The sequence below is a fragment of the Uloborus diversus genome, chromosome 1 (genome assembly GCF_026930045.1).
Source record: "Uloborus diversus isolate 005 chromosome 1, Udiv.v.3.1, whole genome shotgun sequence".
Lineage (NCBI taxonomy): Eukaryota > Metazoa > Arthropoda > Arachnida > Araneae > Uloboridae > Uloborus > Uloborus diversus.
The window spans coordinates 123,748,869-123,766,829 of record NC_072731.1 but is presented as its reverse complement, the minus strand read 5'-3'; the positions used below and the strand labels follow the sequence as shown (position 1 = coordinate 123,766,829).

At 33.0% G+C, this 17,961-nt stretch overlaps 1 protein-coding gene across 1 annotated transcript in view; it reads left to right on the top strand.

The window, feature by feature from the left end:
* Window positions 1–196: 196 nt before the first annotated feature.
* The window catches only part of LOC129234700 (tectonin beta-propeller repeat-containing protein 1-like), an 87,231-nt gene continuing 69,466 nt past the window's right edge, over window positions 197–17,961 (top strand). Inside the window, exons 1-3 of the mRNA XM_054868737.1 lie at window positions 197–415; window positions 14,658–14,840; window positions 15,755–15,877. Coding sequence (XP_054724712.1) covers window positions 197–415; window positions 14,658–14,840; window positions 15,755–15,877 — 525 coding nt within the window. The remainder of the gene's footprint in view (window positions 416–14,657; window positions 14,841–15,754; window positions 15,878–17,961) is intronic.

Below are 17,961 nucleotides of genomic sequence, written 5' to 3'. Positions count from 1 at the left end.
TTTTGTAAATATCAATGAAAGTGATGATCGATTTAGCATTAGAATTTGCATCTTGTACAGCCAATCGTAACTTAGAGGGATTAATTAGCGATTGCTAAAAAATAGTCTTATTGCTTCTTTCTACGCTAGTCAAATTTTGATTTATTTCCTCTACACAAGAATAATAGGATGCAAGAATAATAAAAGTGGTCTAATTATGTCGTATTTATGGGCTGTCAATAGTTTGGGAAAAGTATATATACTTTCAACTGCTGAACAACGGTGGACAGAGCTTGAAACAAATGGTATAGATTTTAAGCGTGTTTCGTCTAATGACTTTTTTACATGGGCTATTGGAGGTGACCATCAGATTTATATTTATGTACCTACGAGAGACATTCCCATTCGATACAGGGTTGTGACCTATGAAAATGAGGTACTTATATGTTTTAAATAGTTAACTGTAAGCCATAAGCTTAAAATTAACATTGCTATGGTTTCTCCTTTTCAGGTGTAGGATGTGCAACAGTATACATTGCAGGCCCTTTATTGTTTTCGTTCTCACTATTGAATTATGAACTGACTTTCCATGTGGAATCCATTTTTCATTACTGAACTTTTTCAAAGTTTCTTTTAAAGAGTTTTTTCAACTACTCATTCACATTTTACTGTATAACCATAGTGTGAAACCCTTGTCTCTTTTTAGAAACGTTTCCTTAAACTTGTCAAAACAGAGCTTTTATCTGCTCGTCAAAGGTTTACAAAGGCAGTGCTGCTGAAATTGAAAATTAACTCCTTAATTTTTAAGCTTATAAAGCAGCCGCTGGAGGAGTACGCAAAATATGAGGACCGCATTCTGTCAATGGATTTTAGTTGGCGAAAGCTCATATATTAACAATATGGATCTTGCCGGGCTTATTTTTTGTCCTTTTTTTTTCAATCCCCCTCCTCTTATGCATTACGAAAATTGATAGAGTGCATACTCAGGGGTCTGTCCAGGATTTTTCACAGGGTCCGTTTTTTGTGAAAAATCAAATAATTTTGTGAAAAATGAATTAATATTGTGAAAAATCAAATAATTTTGCAAAAAAAAAAAAAAAAATTGTTAAAACGAAATTTTAGAATTTAGAGATGGCACAAGCTGCATCAATTAAAATTAAAGTTGAGTGTTTTACTCTTCTATGTCGAGAAAATCATTCTGGACTGTTTTTCGGATATTTGGCGGGGGGGGGGGGGGAATCGCTCTCCCAAGTATCAATATTTATCTACCATTCTACATTATGTTAAATTATACTAGAAATATTTCTGTACAGTATTTAAAATAATTGTAACAAAAAAATAAATAAAATAAATTTCAGAATAGGGTTCAGCATTTAACTTTTTTACCCAAGACACTCTTTCGGATTCCCATAGCGGATGCAAAGAGATCGCAATTCTCAAAGTGAATGCATCAAAAGCGGCTTGTTAAAGAAATATTTTTGATAAAATTATTTTAAAATTGCATTTTAGAGTCCTATGATAAACATTTCATTAATATCTGTGGACACAATTGACGCAAAAAAAATAATAATAATAACAATAATAAAATAAACCATCTATTCATCATTTTAATTCTTGACTCATAACAGAAAATGGAATTTTGCTTTAAAAACTTGAAATGAGAGTTCCAACAGAAATAAAGAGACTTTTCATTTATTTCCATCCTAATTAAGGAAAGTTAGCTTGAAAAAAGAACAAAATATGATTCTCATATCGGATGTTAAAAGATTGCATTTTTCAAAATGTAGACATCTAAAGAAAAAAAAATGATAATTAAAAGAGTTTATTTAAAGTTAATCATCCTTGTTAGCATCGAAAAAACAAAACCCATATAATTTTCTCCCAAAATAACAATCTAAGTACAATATAAATAAAGCATCACACCGCACCTTAAAACGCAAATATTGACAAGCTGGTGAAATGAGAATATTTTCTAATCAAGTCATTATAAAGGTTCAACGCCAGACGCTAAGTGGTGATAATTTTGAAGTTGGTAACCCTATCTGAAAAGATCATATTTTTTCCCCACCCTTACTATCCCTTCGCAGTTCTAAGTTCATTTCGCAGATATATATTATTATTGTTTATTAAATCATGAGCGGGGGGGGGGGGGAGAAAAGTGCTTACCAATGCCTTTTCAGAAAAGTTTACAACAACACCGCTTCTAATTAGCTGTGATAAAACAAACAACCATTATATTTATTTGGCAGTAGTGATCATTTATCCCTTGCAGGAGCATCGCAAGAGCGCCGTTTTTTTTTTTTTTTTTTCAAAATAAGCCGATTTTGTATCAGCTGATCTTTCTAATTTGACTTCAAAAAAGGCTACAAAAATTATCGGTTTATACACAGAAATATGCGTTATTTCGGTTTCAGATTTCTTCTTTCAATAAACAATTTGTGAAAGATCCGATCTTGTTTATCAGAATTTTGTGAAGGGTCCGTTTTGTTTGATCGGGATTTTGTGAAAGGTCCGTTTTGTTTGATCGGGATTTTGTGAAAGGTCCGTTTTGGTTGATCTGATTTTTGTGAAGGGTCCGTTAACGGACCCAAATATCCTCTGGCCAGACCCCTGATACTAAAATGTCAATTTATTGGTTACTTCTGCCATAATTTATAGTTGGTTCTAATGGTGGAAGTGATGGTGGGTTGTTTTTTTATTAAATAATTAAATTAATAATATAATTTTTGAGAAATTAATTAATAAAAATTATCATGAGAAAATTGCGAGTTGAAATAAAATATGGTCAAGCAAGACAAGGAATTGCTCATTTTTATTTCTACAAATTATTATTGATACATTTACACAACGATATCTGATGTATGAAAAACCATATCTTGCCAATTGCTCGGGGGCTCCTTTTAGTCCATTTCCCAACCACAGTAATGGTGTTACCCCCTGATAAGCATAGTGCGCCGCACAGCTCAGTTTTTGTGCTTCTATTGCGTAACCATGTGGTGTTAAACATTCTTTTTTATTGTATAAGTCTTGATAAAATTCAGATTCTGTTACTTTTGAGCATTATTTTAAAACATGTTGTACTACTAAGAAATGTAAGAAATGTCGTTAGAAATAGTAAATTTGAAAATAAAAGGACCGAACAATTTATGGTGCAGAACAAGTGACTTAATTAAAAAACCGAGATCAAACACGCTGCTTAATATCTAAATCATGGTGGGGCTTAGATCTGTGTACCCGCAGTGCAGGGGGGGAGGAGATCCTTAAAAGGCCTAGCGACCCAAGAAATTGGGAAAAGAAACTCGCACTAATACTTGTTAACTTCGCAAATATAAACTGCTGGCCTCTGAGAAGCCCTATAGATTTTGTTGCAAGGGTCCCAAAATTTATAGATCTAGGCCTGATCAAAAAAGCAACAGATAGGAGAAAAGACGATATTACTGAAAAGTGGTATAATCCAGACTTCACACGACAAGAATTTTCATGGCACCAAGAATGTTTAATGAATTGAGGGATAAATATAAGGGCAGTTCTCAAAAGGTGGGAGCAAACACAGACCTCAACTTTGAAGCTTCAACACCAAATAACTTTCATTTTAATAACCTCAAAAATTTTTGAGTTAAATTATAATACTGTATAGAGACAAGATTTGGCATAAATTGTGGAAAAATTGCTCTTCAAATGCCCTTAAAAAATATTTTCTTTGCTAAAAGGCACAATTTTGGACATACCAAAACGTTAACTGAGCAAATGTACCATTAAAAAAATTTTTTTTAATTATTTCCGTACGTTTCAAAAAAAAATGAAAGGTATGAATCTTACACTGAATAATTTCTTGTAAATATTTTACACAAATAACAAAAGTAAAGACAGATTATTTACTTTGTAAACGATTTTAGAAAAAAGTAAGTTTGAAATTTGATGTATGTCCAAAAGTTACGATCTTTACAATGCTATTATTTGAGAACTAAGTATATGATGTTTTCGTTTTAAAGGTATTTATCGATCCTGAGAATCTATTTTTAATTGTTTAAAAGTGTTTTCATAAGCTTTTATGCAGTATCTTAGAAGATAAATAATTTTTCTTAAACATACATGTGAGATGTCCAAATCGCGTTACGATCTTGACGCCGATAATTCTGTCCGTTTATTCATAATTTTTGATCATCCACTGTCTTCTAACCTCAATAAAAAAGGTTATTATAATGTTATCTTCTTTAATCCATTGGTATTTTGCATTATTAATACGTTACACATTGAACAATACATAAATTACAGTAGAAACATGGCTGGTTATGATCGAACGAAAGCCATTTTGCGCTAAAATCGCCAAGCAAACTCCGTTGGCGACAACACAGTGTACGATAAGCTAAGGGTTACCAGAGGGGAATTCCTGTTGAACAAATGTAGTTTTTCGTCAGCTGCACCAGTTTTGGCGACTTTATCACCTGCGCTAGCAATTTTTTTCCCCCGCTTTTAGTATTTTAGATTTTTTTTTCTCTTTCTTTTCGAAACATAATTTAACGATCTCCAAATAGAAATACGAATTTCTTTTTTCAATAATTATTTTTAGACATCGTTTTAAATTTAATGACATTAAAAAAAATATATTCATTTTTAAAACTGATGTCACTTTTTACATTTGTATTATTTTTAATTTGAAGCTTTTTTTTACCTTTCATCAACTTTTTCAAAATCATTCCAAAACTTATATTTAACTTTATTTATCATTATATGTAAAGAGCAGTATGTATAGCCATTCAAGTACTTGATTAATATCCTCTTTATTATTAAATTGCAAAATTCAAAAAGTAGTAAATAAAATTTTCATTGGAAAAGTTAAAAATCAGATTAACAATTGTCAAAAATGGTGAAACTTACATTAAGATGATGTCCAAAATCCGTTACCTACAGGACAACAATGTCCAAAATCTGTTACCTACAGACTGCTGATTTAATTTGCTAATTAACAATTTTTACAAATACCTGCTGTCTTTTCATGTTCATATATTGTGTTCTAGGTATGCATACTATAGAATAAAAGCAAAATTGATGTCAAATTTGAAAATTTTTGAAATTGCTCAAAGTTAACTTTTTTGTTCCCACCTTTTGAGAACTGCCCATAAAAGAAGCGCAATATCCGTGTTTTATGATATATTTTTTGCTGTTACTTAGAAACGACTCCGAAACATATAGCTTCAGCTGAACCAGCTCATCATTTGTCAGTCAAAATATTCAATAAGCCTATTGAATAAACTTGGGCATTGCATCAACTACAAAGCATTACAAGAGTTTGATTTAGAAGTAACATGTTCACATGTGAAGATGCAGACAAAAATATGATTATTCCTAAGAATATACAGTAAAACCTGTCTACAACGATACTGTTGGGACCTAAAAAAATATCGTAATAGACAGGTTATTGCTATAGACAGTTTGATTATTCATGCTGACATTTTACTGGGGCCAAAAAAAATATCGTTATGGACAGTATTGTTATACACAGGTTTCACTGCAGTAAGAAATACATCATTATTTCTTCATGAGGCCATGGGTAACAATGATTTCAATCAAGAAACATTAAGAGGTATTGATTCTATTCATGTAACAGCAATAATTATCTATCAAGAAAAAATACAAATAATTTCAAGTAATTCGACAAAAACTCCGAACAATTGTAAATTTTTCTTTTCAAGCCCTCAAAAAACACTGCAGCTTGTTAGGTTTATGTGCACTAATGCTTCAAAATATGCAAATAAAAGAAGACTGCGAACTATATATTTGTGGAGGATTCGATGATGCAGCAAAATGTTTCAAACTACAAGGGACTTTATTTTATAAAGTACTAGCTGTACCCGACGCGCGTTGCTACGCCAACAAAAAAATACATCATTATACTAATTTTCATGACAATCGGTTGAACGGGGCAGAAGTTGCTACTCTGCAGTGCCACCTGGTGGCGAGTGGCTTCAATGAGCATATTATGCACCTTCTCCGTGGAAAAATACATATATATATCAGGGGTCTGGCCAGAGGAAATTTGGGTCCGTCAACGGACCCTTCACAAAAATACGATCACTCAAAACGGACCCTTCACAAAATTCCGATCAACCAAAACGGACCCTTCCCAAAATTCCGATCAACCAAAACGGACCCTTCACAAAATTCTAATCAACGAAAACGGTTCTTTCACAAATCATTTATTGTAAAAGCAAATCTAAAATCAAAATAATGGCTAATTTTTCAAAAGAAATATCCACATATTTCTGTGATGCTTACTGTTTCTTTTATCACAGCAGAATCAAAATAGCCAGCAACGATGTTGTTGTTATAGATTTCTTTGAAAATGTTATGACCTGCAGCTTGATATTGCTGCCTCAGCACCTTTCTCACTCTGCTCTCAATCTAAACAATAATAACACATATCAGCAAATTAAACTTGGTACTGTTAATGAATAGAATAGCTATAGGGTGGGGAAGATATGTGATCGCTTCAGATATGGTTACCAACAATAAAATAAACAGTAACATTAAATAAATGTCTAGTTTATTCTTTTACAGAGACTTGATAAATATTCCTAACATTTTACCAGCTTGGCAATTTTTGCGACTTTATGGTGTGATGTTTTAACGTTATGTTGAGAAGAAATTATGTTAGTTTTGATTTTTTTATGCTAACAAGGGTGCTTGGGGTACCGGTTATAAACCGGAGTTCCTGTATTTTTTCCTATGTCAATATCGGGAATCTCTGGTATTGTCCGTTGTGTTACATCTCCCCACCTCCTTTTTTTTCTTCTTTCTTTTCCTAGTCCGAATTTTCAGCAAAAAGGTCGGTGGTTATTAATAATATTCATCAAGTTAACATATTAAAATGCAACTCTAAAATTGTTTTACTTAAATAAACTTTTATTTGCTGTTTTTTTTTACTTTTGATGCCTTCGTTTTGAAAAATGCGATCTCTTTGCATCCGGTATGACAATCGAATCTTACTCATTTTTCATGCTAACTACGCTTTGTTACGAGGCAAACAAATAAAAATTCTCTTTATTTTTAGTGAAATCATTAGTTTAAGCGGAATCCTGCGTTCTTTTAAAAGTGTCTAGAAGGTTCGATGGTTTAATTTCATTTTTGCTTCAACTATGTCGATAGACATTAACAATATGTTTATCATTAACCTTTAATATGCATTTTGAAGAGAATTTTACTAAAATAAATTCTTTTATATGCCGTTTTTATACTATTGATGCCTTCACTTCAAAAATTTCAATCTTTTTGCATCCGCTATGGGAATTGAATATTTCGCATTTTTGATGCTTACTATGCGTTATTTAGAGGTAAGCAAATAAAATTTATATTTATTTTTTGTTAAAATTATAAATTTTAAAAGTTTTAAATGAAATTCCGTGCTCTGTAAAAACTTTAAATACTGAACCGCTGCCTGAATTATAATTTTGATTTCAATTATTTTAAGTTTTTACTCTCCATACAACATCTTCAGAAAAAATTTGTAGTACAATTTAACAAGATGTGGAACGGTATATAGATACTGATACATCAAGGTTGATCATCCTCTGGAGAATGATTCCACCCCATTGCTATGAAAACTTTCAACAATGCACCAGAAAAGAGAAAGAATACCACAAAACTCCCAACAAATTATTTCAATGCCGCAGTTTGCGCCATGAGCCTCCCCCCTCTCCCCAGCGCATTTAGTAATGTTTATAAATTTCAAATTTTCGTTTTTACAAAATAACGATCTTTCACAATTTTTTTTTTATTTTTCACAAAAATTTTTAATTTTTCGCAAAATTATTCTGTTTTTCACAAAATTATTTGATTTTTCACACAAAACGGACCTTGTGAAAATCCCTGGACAGACCCCTGTATATAGCAATTTTCATAATAATCGGTCCAGGTATCAAGTGAAGCCGTGACTATACTCAAATTTTGTACTCACGCAGTTTGCAAGATCAATCAATCGCTAAAAATATCAAATAGAAAAAGTTTTAAATCCCCCCGTTGCATGAAAAGCCATAAAACAATAAAGAAAGAATTTATTTGTTCAAACTCAAGAAAAATGGCAACAGCTAACTTCTTATCAATGAGATCTTTCACGCGAATTAATTTCTGCAGCTGATAATTTAGAGATGTAAAATTTCCGGAAATTTTGAAATGGTAGGAAAAAAACCGGTTTTTTGCCGGTTTTTTCGGGAAAAAAATGGAAAATTTGATTTTTTTTATGAATAAAATTAGGGTTTCTTAATAGCTTTGTGTTTCTTGGAACATATAAAGGGTTAAGCATCAAAAAATGTATGATATCCACACATTTACTTGACAGAAATACATATAAAGGTAAGATTAATTAGAAAAAAACCTTTTTGTTTTATAACTTAGAGCTTTCATGATCAAGCACCAGAAATAAGTCAAGTAGTCATTCAACCAATAATATTGGGTAATGTGTGTCTAATCGTAATTTTCTATTTTAGATTGCCTTTGAAACTTGAAGCATTAATTGAAATTTTCGACTTTCAAACATGATTGATTTTTTTTTTTGAAAGAAAAAATAATACAATGTAACTTTACTTTCTGAAAATGAAAGCTATTGAGTTTTGATTTTTTCCAATCCAGTCTCAGACCAAATCAAAACTAAATTGGTGTTTCTTCAGCTGAACCAAAACTTAAACTACAGTTTCAATTTATTCATACGACCGTGCTAAGTACAGTAGTAAAAGTCATACCAGCACTTTTGAACAAATTTCAGTTATTATAACCAAGTTGTTCTGTTTCGTTCTTTACTTATTAAATAAAATGTTTTAGGGTCATTTGATCAAGAACTATTGATTTGAAAAATTCTTAAAAAAAAAAAAAGACATCTGAATCAAATATATGGAAGAGCCACACTTTAAAATACAATATCTCAGCTTGAGCCCAACTGCAAATTCCCCTTTTTTGCTTAGCATGGCAGTATACAGGGTGCGGCAAAAAAAAATATCGGACAAAAATTGTATCATCGAATGGAACAAAGGTAATTTCATTTGAATGAGTGCCTAATTTATTTTTGTCTCTCACTTTATTAGAAAATAATTTACAATATATTACCTAGTTTATGTATTGTTTTTCGGTTTTTTTACAATTTTAATCAAAATACCTGCTATTTTAAGTTGTTTAACCAAGTAGAACGACAGTTCGTTTGCTTGATGTCCCTCGACAAACAGTATTTGAAACGGCATGCCGTTTCAAGTGGCTTGGATAGTCGGGAATGTGTACAAAAACGAACAGTGAACATTTCAGTTAATCGTCTGGTCAATCTAAAAGTGAGTTCAATGAAATCCTTGGGTTTCCACGAGAGAAGTCATTCGTAAATTTTTAAATTTGTGACCGATAAGTTGGACTAAGGAAAAAAGCAGCTCAAACAGAAGTTTTACGAGTTCCAAAAGGTTCAGGCATTCGTATGACTCCAAAGATGCCAGAAACGTTTGAGACGGGACGCAAGTTCACACTGGAACAGATACCTTTCACTGATTTACCGTTCCACCGGCTCACATCCCCCAGAACCATAGGATTTGGTCTGTAGACACTCCAAGCACCTAAGAAAATGTTAGATATCGCCAAAATCCGAAGTCAGGCTTGGTCTGAAATGGAATCAGCACAAGCGACAAAAAATCTGTAGTTTTTTGTGGATAAGGGTCGTAAAATGAATTAAAAAGTGAACCAGAAGGACATTTTAGAGGTTATTTTACTTCTGTGGGCCTAAGAGCACTTCAGCATTGTAGACTGGACATTTTCCTTTAACTCCACAACGATTCATATGGCCAAAAAGACAAGAGTGGTACAAGGCGCATTGTTTTTGGCATGATATCATTTTAGAGTGGACGTTCTACTTGCTCGAACTCAATCTCATTTATTACACTGTATGGTCTATTTTGGAGTCAAAGGAATACCCTAAACAGACATAAAATTGAACTCTCTAAACCAATTGCTTTATTGGGAATAGGATTGATTAAAAGACTTGCAGCCCTTGAATGAAAATTTCCATAAGCAGTTGCATCTCTGTGTTACTGCAAAAGGCTGCTAGTTTGAAACCAATTAAATTTATTAATTGCTAAAGGACTTCTCATATTTTTTTTGTTTTGTTAATTTATTTGCTTTTAATCGAATTTCTTGGGAAATTGCTTGCCCGTTTTTTTTTTTTTTTTGCACCCTGTACATTTGGTTAGCACAGCCAGCAGAAACATAGTTTTGTGATTAAAGTTATGCTTGTTTGTTTTATGAAAAAGGAAAATTAATTCTTCACTAAGGTTGTTGGTTTAAGCTTTTTTGCAAAAAGTTTTATTAAACATTTTATTATCTACATACAAATTATATCGTCATACAATAACTTGCATGTTCGACAGTATTTCAACATAAAACGGGGGGGGAGGGAGGAAATCGCATCAAAATTTAAGCATGAGAAATTTCTAATCACTTTTTGCTGAAAATTTCAATTAAAACCCTGAAAAGTTGAATTTTTTTTTTTCAATTTTTCCGAAGTGGAAATTTATTTTTTTGGAAAAAAACGTTTCTTTTTCCGTTTTTTTCGGAAATTTTCCGTTTTTTTTCCCGATTGTTGTCATCTCTAGTGATATATAATACTTACGGGAAATAAAAAGACATAAAATATTTTCATTTAATTAAAAACTGAAGTTCAAAATCATTTTTAAATACATTATCAAACAATGTATGAAGCTTAAAAACAAAATATACAGGGTGATTATAATTAAAGTTCCACTTTCAAAACGCTGTAAAAATATAACCACTGGTCAGAATGACCTCAAATTTCAACAGAATATTATCGAAGAAGGGGAAAAACGTACGGCAGCAAAAAAATTAAATTGTTGGAATTTTTAGCAATACATGGCGCCAGGGGTCGACTAGCGAGGTCGGCTAGTCGGGGATCCCCGACTGGGCCAACCGCCGAGTGGGCCACTCCAAGCATTTTTTTTTTATTGAACTTAATACATTTAAATTCACACCTAACATTTTTTAAAGTGTTATTAAATAATAAAAACATGTAATTCGTTTAATCTATGTGAATGTATTTTAAAAGAAGTTTATTTTTTTTCCACCCTAAGCAGGAACCAAAGTAAATAGTCGAAGTTCACCACGTAACGAATGCTTTCCTCTTTTATCAACTTTCTGTCTAGTTTTTAGAGCTCTGGGGGCCATGGCTCCCACATTGAAGAAACGGGAGGGGACCAGAGAAATTGGATTCCGACGCGGCCAGGAAAAGAGCCCAAGACGAAAAAAGAGAGTTAAAAACTCATATTTGTAAGTCTATTAACATAAATTGAAGGGGCCTGCAGCATTAGACAAAGCAGCCCTGGCACTGCTATAAATGTGTGGGTCATGCTTTGGGGTGTTGATACATGAGCACGAGCAGGAACAAACACGGAGTGGGGGGGGGGGAGAGAAGGGACATTTTTTGACCCGGTTCCGAGCCAGAAGGCCCGAGATTTTTTAAATGAGGGGTGAAATATATGTAGGGACGTAGGGGGTAAACAAGGTAGAGGGGGGCCGTCATTTGTGACGTGTACCAAAATTTCTGTGCGCACTCCTGATATTCACTGTTTGTGACATTCGACTAAAAGCTGTCATTAAGCAAGATGTTTCATTGGTCATTGTAAATTATCGCTATACGAGTATTTTCATCCCTGAAGCGCATACGGGAAAGCTAAAGCAAGTCTGGACTACGATAAACTGAATCTGAAACAGGACAAAATTTCGACTTCGAGAGAGCTCCTAAACATAAGCGGATTTAGGATTGCGTTCCGGGGGCTGGGGAGGGCAAGGTTTCTTTCTTTCTTTCTTTCTTTCTTTCTTTCTTTCTTTCTTTTTTTTGAGCTACATTAATTGGGGAGTAATTTATCAAAAGCTAACATGTCCAATTTTTAGAAAAATTCATTTTATGATATTTTCTAAACCTTTCACACGACCTTTATCAAATCACTTACTCTCAAGAAATCCAAACATGGAAAATTCTATTTTATTTAAGAGTAAAGTGTGGCTTTTTGATAAAAAGGTAACAAATCTGTCCTCTAATGTTTTATTTTGAACAAAAGGGGACATATCTTGAAAGAATCTGTAGTACGAAGACTTTTATATCCAAAGGAACACATGTCCAAAATCCTCAAATTTTAATCCACTACTTTTAGGTTCATGTACTTCGATAAGAGAATATAAGAAGGTGAAATATTAGAGTTTTGGTGAAATTGGAGTTTTCAACATTCGGGTTTTCGTTCAAAAGGGCGTATATCCAAAATTAAGATGGCGATATCTCCTTGTTTTTTTTACGCAAACATTTCTTACTCTAGCCCATGATTTGCTGTGCTTTTGTGCTCAATTTTGTACCCAGAGAAGTTGATAAAACTATTTTGCTCTTACCTTAATTATTTTTTCTTACCTCTGAACATTTTTGGAAAATGGATATGTTCCCTTTTGATAAATTAGTCCTCAGTTGTAATCAGGACTAGATTTTTACTTAACGGGGTACCCAGATATGAGGTTCCTTTAGTAAAAAAGTCACCAACGATACTAGCCTTAAGTCTACAATTGAGGACTTTGATGCAAGAACTAGTTCAGTCCAAACTTTTTTTTTTAATTCATTTTTGCGTGTGGCCAATAGTATAGAAGTTCCGATTGATGCTACAACGGACACAAATGTAAGGTCAGCCCTCTGCTCTCTAGTAAATAATGTGGGAAAGATATTAGCCTTTTTACCAGACACTGCTGTTATTTGTTGGTGTTACCAAAAATGAGTGAGTCTGAACTAACTCAGTTCTTGGTTCTTGCATTAAAGCCCTTAATTGCGTTTTTCAGATTTAAATATTGAAAAATTGCCAGACAAAGTCTTCGAACTTTCACCATTTCCTTAAAGTCACTTAAGATAGCCTAAAATTTCACTTTTTGAAATTTTTGTGGGTGAGCTCCGTAACCCTTTTAAAAGCACTATAGTCAAAAATTGATTTCAATTTCAGAAAAAAAATGCCCTGAGGGAACCAGTGTTTCCCCCAGACCAAAAAAAAGGGGCAGTGCGCTTTCAGATAAAAGGGTACTGTTTAGAGAAGTTTTGTAAATCAAAAAAGGTGCTTTTTTTACTTTTTGGTTTTCTAAGTACATACATTGTTATAGTAATTATTTTTAAAATATTGAAAAGCTTTTTGATGTTTAGTTTTAAAGGTAATGCAAAAAATATTCAGATATTTTCTAACCAGATTCTTGTAGATAAATTATTGAAACGAAAGAGTGACGTTTCAGGGACAGGCCTATGTGAATCTTTACCTTTTGAAAAAAATGCTTTTGTGAAGTTTTGTCTAAACTTTTAAGGGGTAAGGAAGGTTGATCAAGTTAAGGCTCAAAAGTTAGCTTAAAAGCGGAAGGGCACAACCTTCTCCTAAAAAAATGTGGGGGGAAACACTCGAGAAACCTATCCCCTTTCCTTTTAATGTTTTCAAACACATTGTAAGACTATGTTTTTATAATTTCAATGCCGAAAAATTAAGAAGGAGAGTCGCCGGACTCCCTATTGTGACTAAATGCAATTTAAAATTGGGTATAGTCTACTTCAGTTTTTAAATGCTTCTAAATGAAATCACTGATCCTCCTCCTCTCTCAAGCGTGACCAATGATAGTTTTTCGTTTTTTAATAGTTCAAAATCGTAATGTTTTTGCAGAGAGCTCCCGATGCTTCCCTGATTAATTAATTTTACCAAGGGTAACCTAAAATTGCATTTCTAAAACTTTCCATTTCGGAGAAATTCTGGGAAGAGCCCTCGACATTCTGTTGTAAACAAAGAATAAGCCAAAAATAGACTTCAATTTTGAAAAAAATAAAAGTTGAGAAAACAAAATCGTGGGGCAACCCTTTCTTTTTCCTATCTTCAACTTACCAAAAATTGTAAAATTACGCTTTTTGACATCAATTTTGAAAATATCGCTTGGAAGGGAACTAGAACCCCTTCTTCCGATTCTTTTCTCCTTATGCCTATACAGATTGATACTACAATTTCGAATAATTTTCGGGGGAATTTATCTGATTCCTCCCTTTCCTCGTGTCCTTCCTATGTTGTAAGTATAGAAGCCTCAGGATGCGCCTTTTCAGACTTATAACCATTAATATCCTTTGAAGGCACATAAAAAATGTGTTAATGCTAGCTTTATTTTACGTTTCACAATTTTCTTTTTTTAGAACTTTAAAACTTGATTTAGAAACTTAAAGGAAAATAGGAACTATAGCGGTAGTTAAATGTCTTTGCTCAGCTCGGAAGAATCGAGCTCTGGTACTGGTTAATTCAACTTTTTTAATTTACAGAGGTGGGCCAAAATACTCTTTTGCCGACTGGGCCAAGGTCAGCCAGTCCACCCCTGGATGGTGCTGCAAGTATCAGAATATGTAAATCAAAACACCTGTCATGCGCACAACTCATTGAAGTTGTTATAAAAAGGCCAAATACACGGGGTTTTTTTTCCTCATTTTTCATCTGAGAAGGTCACACAAAGAAAAGTTTTTTCAATTATGGTGACACTTTTGCATTGAGAAATTGATAATATTTTTTAAAAAATAAAGAAATGAAAAGAATTGTTCACATGTTTCCCCTATTCTTTTTCTAATATGTAAATTAATACATTATTTTTTATCTTTGAAGAGATGGAATCCTATTCATGGTTTCTCAGACTCCTTATTACCGACTGATCGCCCACATTGGAGTAGTGCTGATGGATTGATATCCCTCCCAAAAGATAATTTCAGTTTGCCGTCTAAAGGATGGGAATGGGAAGAAGAGTGGTATATAGAAGATAATTTGAAAGGACAACCATTGGAACCTGAGGCATGTGATTAAATTTTTACAAGTATTATTATTTTTATTTCCTTACTTTCTTGGTGTATGGGAACATATTACAAGTTTTTTTGTGTAACACCCCAATGTTGAAGAAGAACCTTGTTGGATTGGGTTAAGTCAAATAAAGACCACTGTATCAGCATTAATATTTAACTGACTACGATACTATGTACGCAACATTACTGCATTTCATTTAACGAATGTCAGGGAACAGCGTGTTGTAGTGTAAAAGTAGAATATAAACATAACATGGAGTCTGTCTTGTCATAATGTTTATTCTTATATGGCACTGCTAAAAGGAATTAACAGTGCACCTGCAGGGAAATTATATCAATTCCTCCTTTCTACTGAGGATCATAATCTGAAACGTAACTTATCTAAAACTTGTTCAGGGGGTAGTGTGGGCTTTGCAAGATACTGGTAGCAATGATATTGGACTTCACTCTGGCTCAGTGACTTTTCCAGATGAAGCATGAATTGGAACCGCCCGATTCACTGCATCATGGATAACAGCTAAGTCTTTAGTCACACCCAATGGGTCAGCAACCTGTAGACTCAAAGGATTATCAGCTGGTGAGATCAGCTGGTGATTGTTTAAGTAAAATTTTTAACGTATTTTTATTGAGTGTAGATACAGCCTATATGTTTTTGCATGTTACTAAATATGTATGCATGCATATAAATATGAGTATGTGATTTTAAATAAAAAGAAGCAAATTTGTTTTCATCCCATAGTTTACAACAAAAAAAAAGTCTGTTTCTGGAAAAGAAAATTTAAATAGTAGTTTTTTAAAAAGTTACTTTTTAAAGAAATATTTCAAAAATAATTTTAAAAATAGTTTTTAAAGCTGAAAAGATGTATTTTTGGAAATGTTGAATTATTATTTTTTTTCTTCACATAGGGTTGGACTTATGCAGTTGATTTTCCTGCTAAATATGGACCAAACAAAATTTGGAACTCTTGTGTTAGACGACGAAAATGGGTTAGATATCGAAGGTTTTGTGCAACAAATAAATGGTCTATGGTAAATTCTTATTTTCGACTAGCAGTGTGTTTGCTAAATATTTTTAAACATAGCATTTAGCATTACATAGCTTATAAATCATTTGTATTAAGGAATTTTTTTCTCTGAAGTTAGGGTTTTTATATAAATTTTTAACCCTTGAAACCATGAATTTCTTGAGGAATAATGCAGCACAAGTGCCCGGAGAAAAATTGTCTGTTCTAAAAGCCTAGCACCACAGTGATCAATATTTTGAGCCATCTTCTTTCTAATGACATTAAAATTATGATTCATATGTTGTCCCCCCAGACTTGTTATAGGAATGCTGATACCTTCTTTATTGTTTCAGTGAAGTTTTTTGGTTTTTGCTTTGTTACTCTATCATGTAATAAATTTTGTAAAAACTGATCTTCCAGGATTTTAAAACAGTCCGAAAATATTTTTTTCTAACCTTGCTTAGTTTTTAAACTAAAATGCTTACACAAAATTTAAAACATTAGTTCTAGCCCTCTGCATAAAAATATCCCTTGACATTTCTTAGAGAAGTAAAATATACGAAAGCTGCAAAGACCATTATAGTGATCAATTCAATAAAAAGTTAACTTTCTAAAAATAAAATAGAAAACAGGAAAGAAAGGAGATGTCTACTGTTTTGATTTTCAGTGTTTAAAATTTTTGACGTTTAATGTTTGGAAAAATAACAAAGAATTCAAATCTAAAAATTCTGTTCTTTTTTCTTTTTTTTTCACTTTCCAATGCATGAAACACTCTTGTGAAGGAGTTAATAAATATCTCTGGGCTAGTGATGTTAAAAAAAAATCATGTTTTCTTATAAAATTTACAACAGATGAAACAAGTCTTTAACCAAGTGATTAATGAAGCATTCAATAACAGAAAAATACTTTTATCTTACAACACAAGTTTTATCATAATAATTTACCCATTTTCCACTGGTAGCTACAAACAATGTTTGAATTATGTATCCTTGAATGGCACATGCTGTGCCATTTCATTTGCTAGCATGGCCTAGACCAGGGGTGCCCAACATTTTTCTTCCGGAGGGCCGCACCTCTTATTTAAATCATTCTTGGGGGCTAGAACGCATATGAAATTTCAAAATGTATTTCATTATCTTCTAAATAACATGAGAAATAAGAGAAAAGGAAAGAAACTTACAAATCAGTTTTTGTTGTTATGATTACTTGATGCCTATTTTATTAGATGCATGTTTTTCAGAAACCAATTTCTGATCATTTGTCTCCAAATTTGTTATTGTCAGTAATTGTGCTCTTCAGTTCGTAACATTGGACGAAACAATGCCCGGTGTGGCTCGTGGGCTGTTGGTTGGGCACCACTGTGCGCATTGTCTATTAGCGCTTGGGTGCTTCAAACATAACAGTTCCATAATTATCTTCCAGCACTGTTTTTGCGCTCATTTTGCTGTGGACTATCATGTTAAGAGTTCAAAACAGTGAGCATTTGAAAAACTGATGACTGATGTCTTTTGAGGCAGGCCAAAGACAATGGAGCCTTTGGCATTTAAAATGGAATTTTAGCAGTACTACTGAAAATGATTCATGAAAAACACAGAGCTTCTGATCATAATTACAGGAATGCATTACTAATGAAGACAAATGTTTCCCCAATATGGCGCTATCATCTTCAAATCCCACTGAGAAGCTGATTGCAGTAGTGCAAATTAGTGCAAACATAATACTGTAACGTAGGGAAAATTAACCGTTCACCCCAGGGGCGTAGCTAAAGGGGGGGTTTTGGGGACAACCCCCCCCCCCCCGAAAAGTTAGTCTCAAAAAAAAGAGAGAAAGAAGAGAGAAGTGAAAGAAAAAAAAAAGAAGAAAAGGAAAAAATTCCAAGCGATTATATATATATATATGTAAGAACCGCCACTCGGTTCTTATTACGAATCTTGTTGCAGTGTTGTGCCGTGATAATCCACCACGTAGGAAGAGGACAGAGCTACATTCACAAATCACATCTTTATTTTTACATGGAATATAACAGCAGGAACTTCTCTTCTAACCCCCTGTTTAGTTGTGCCACGATTTTTATATAGGGAATATCATTAAAAGGTTACAGATAATTAT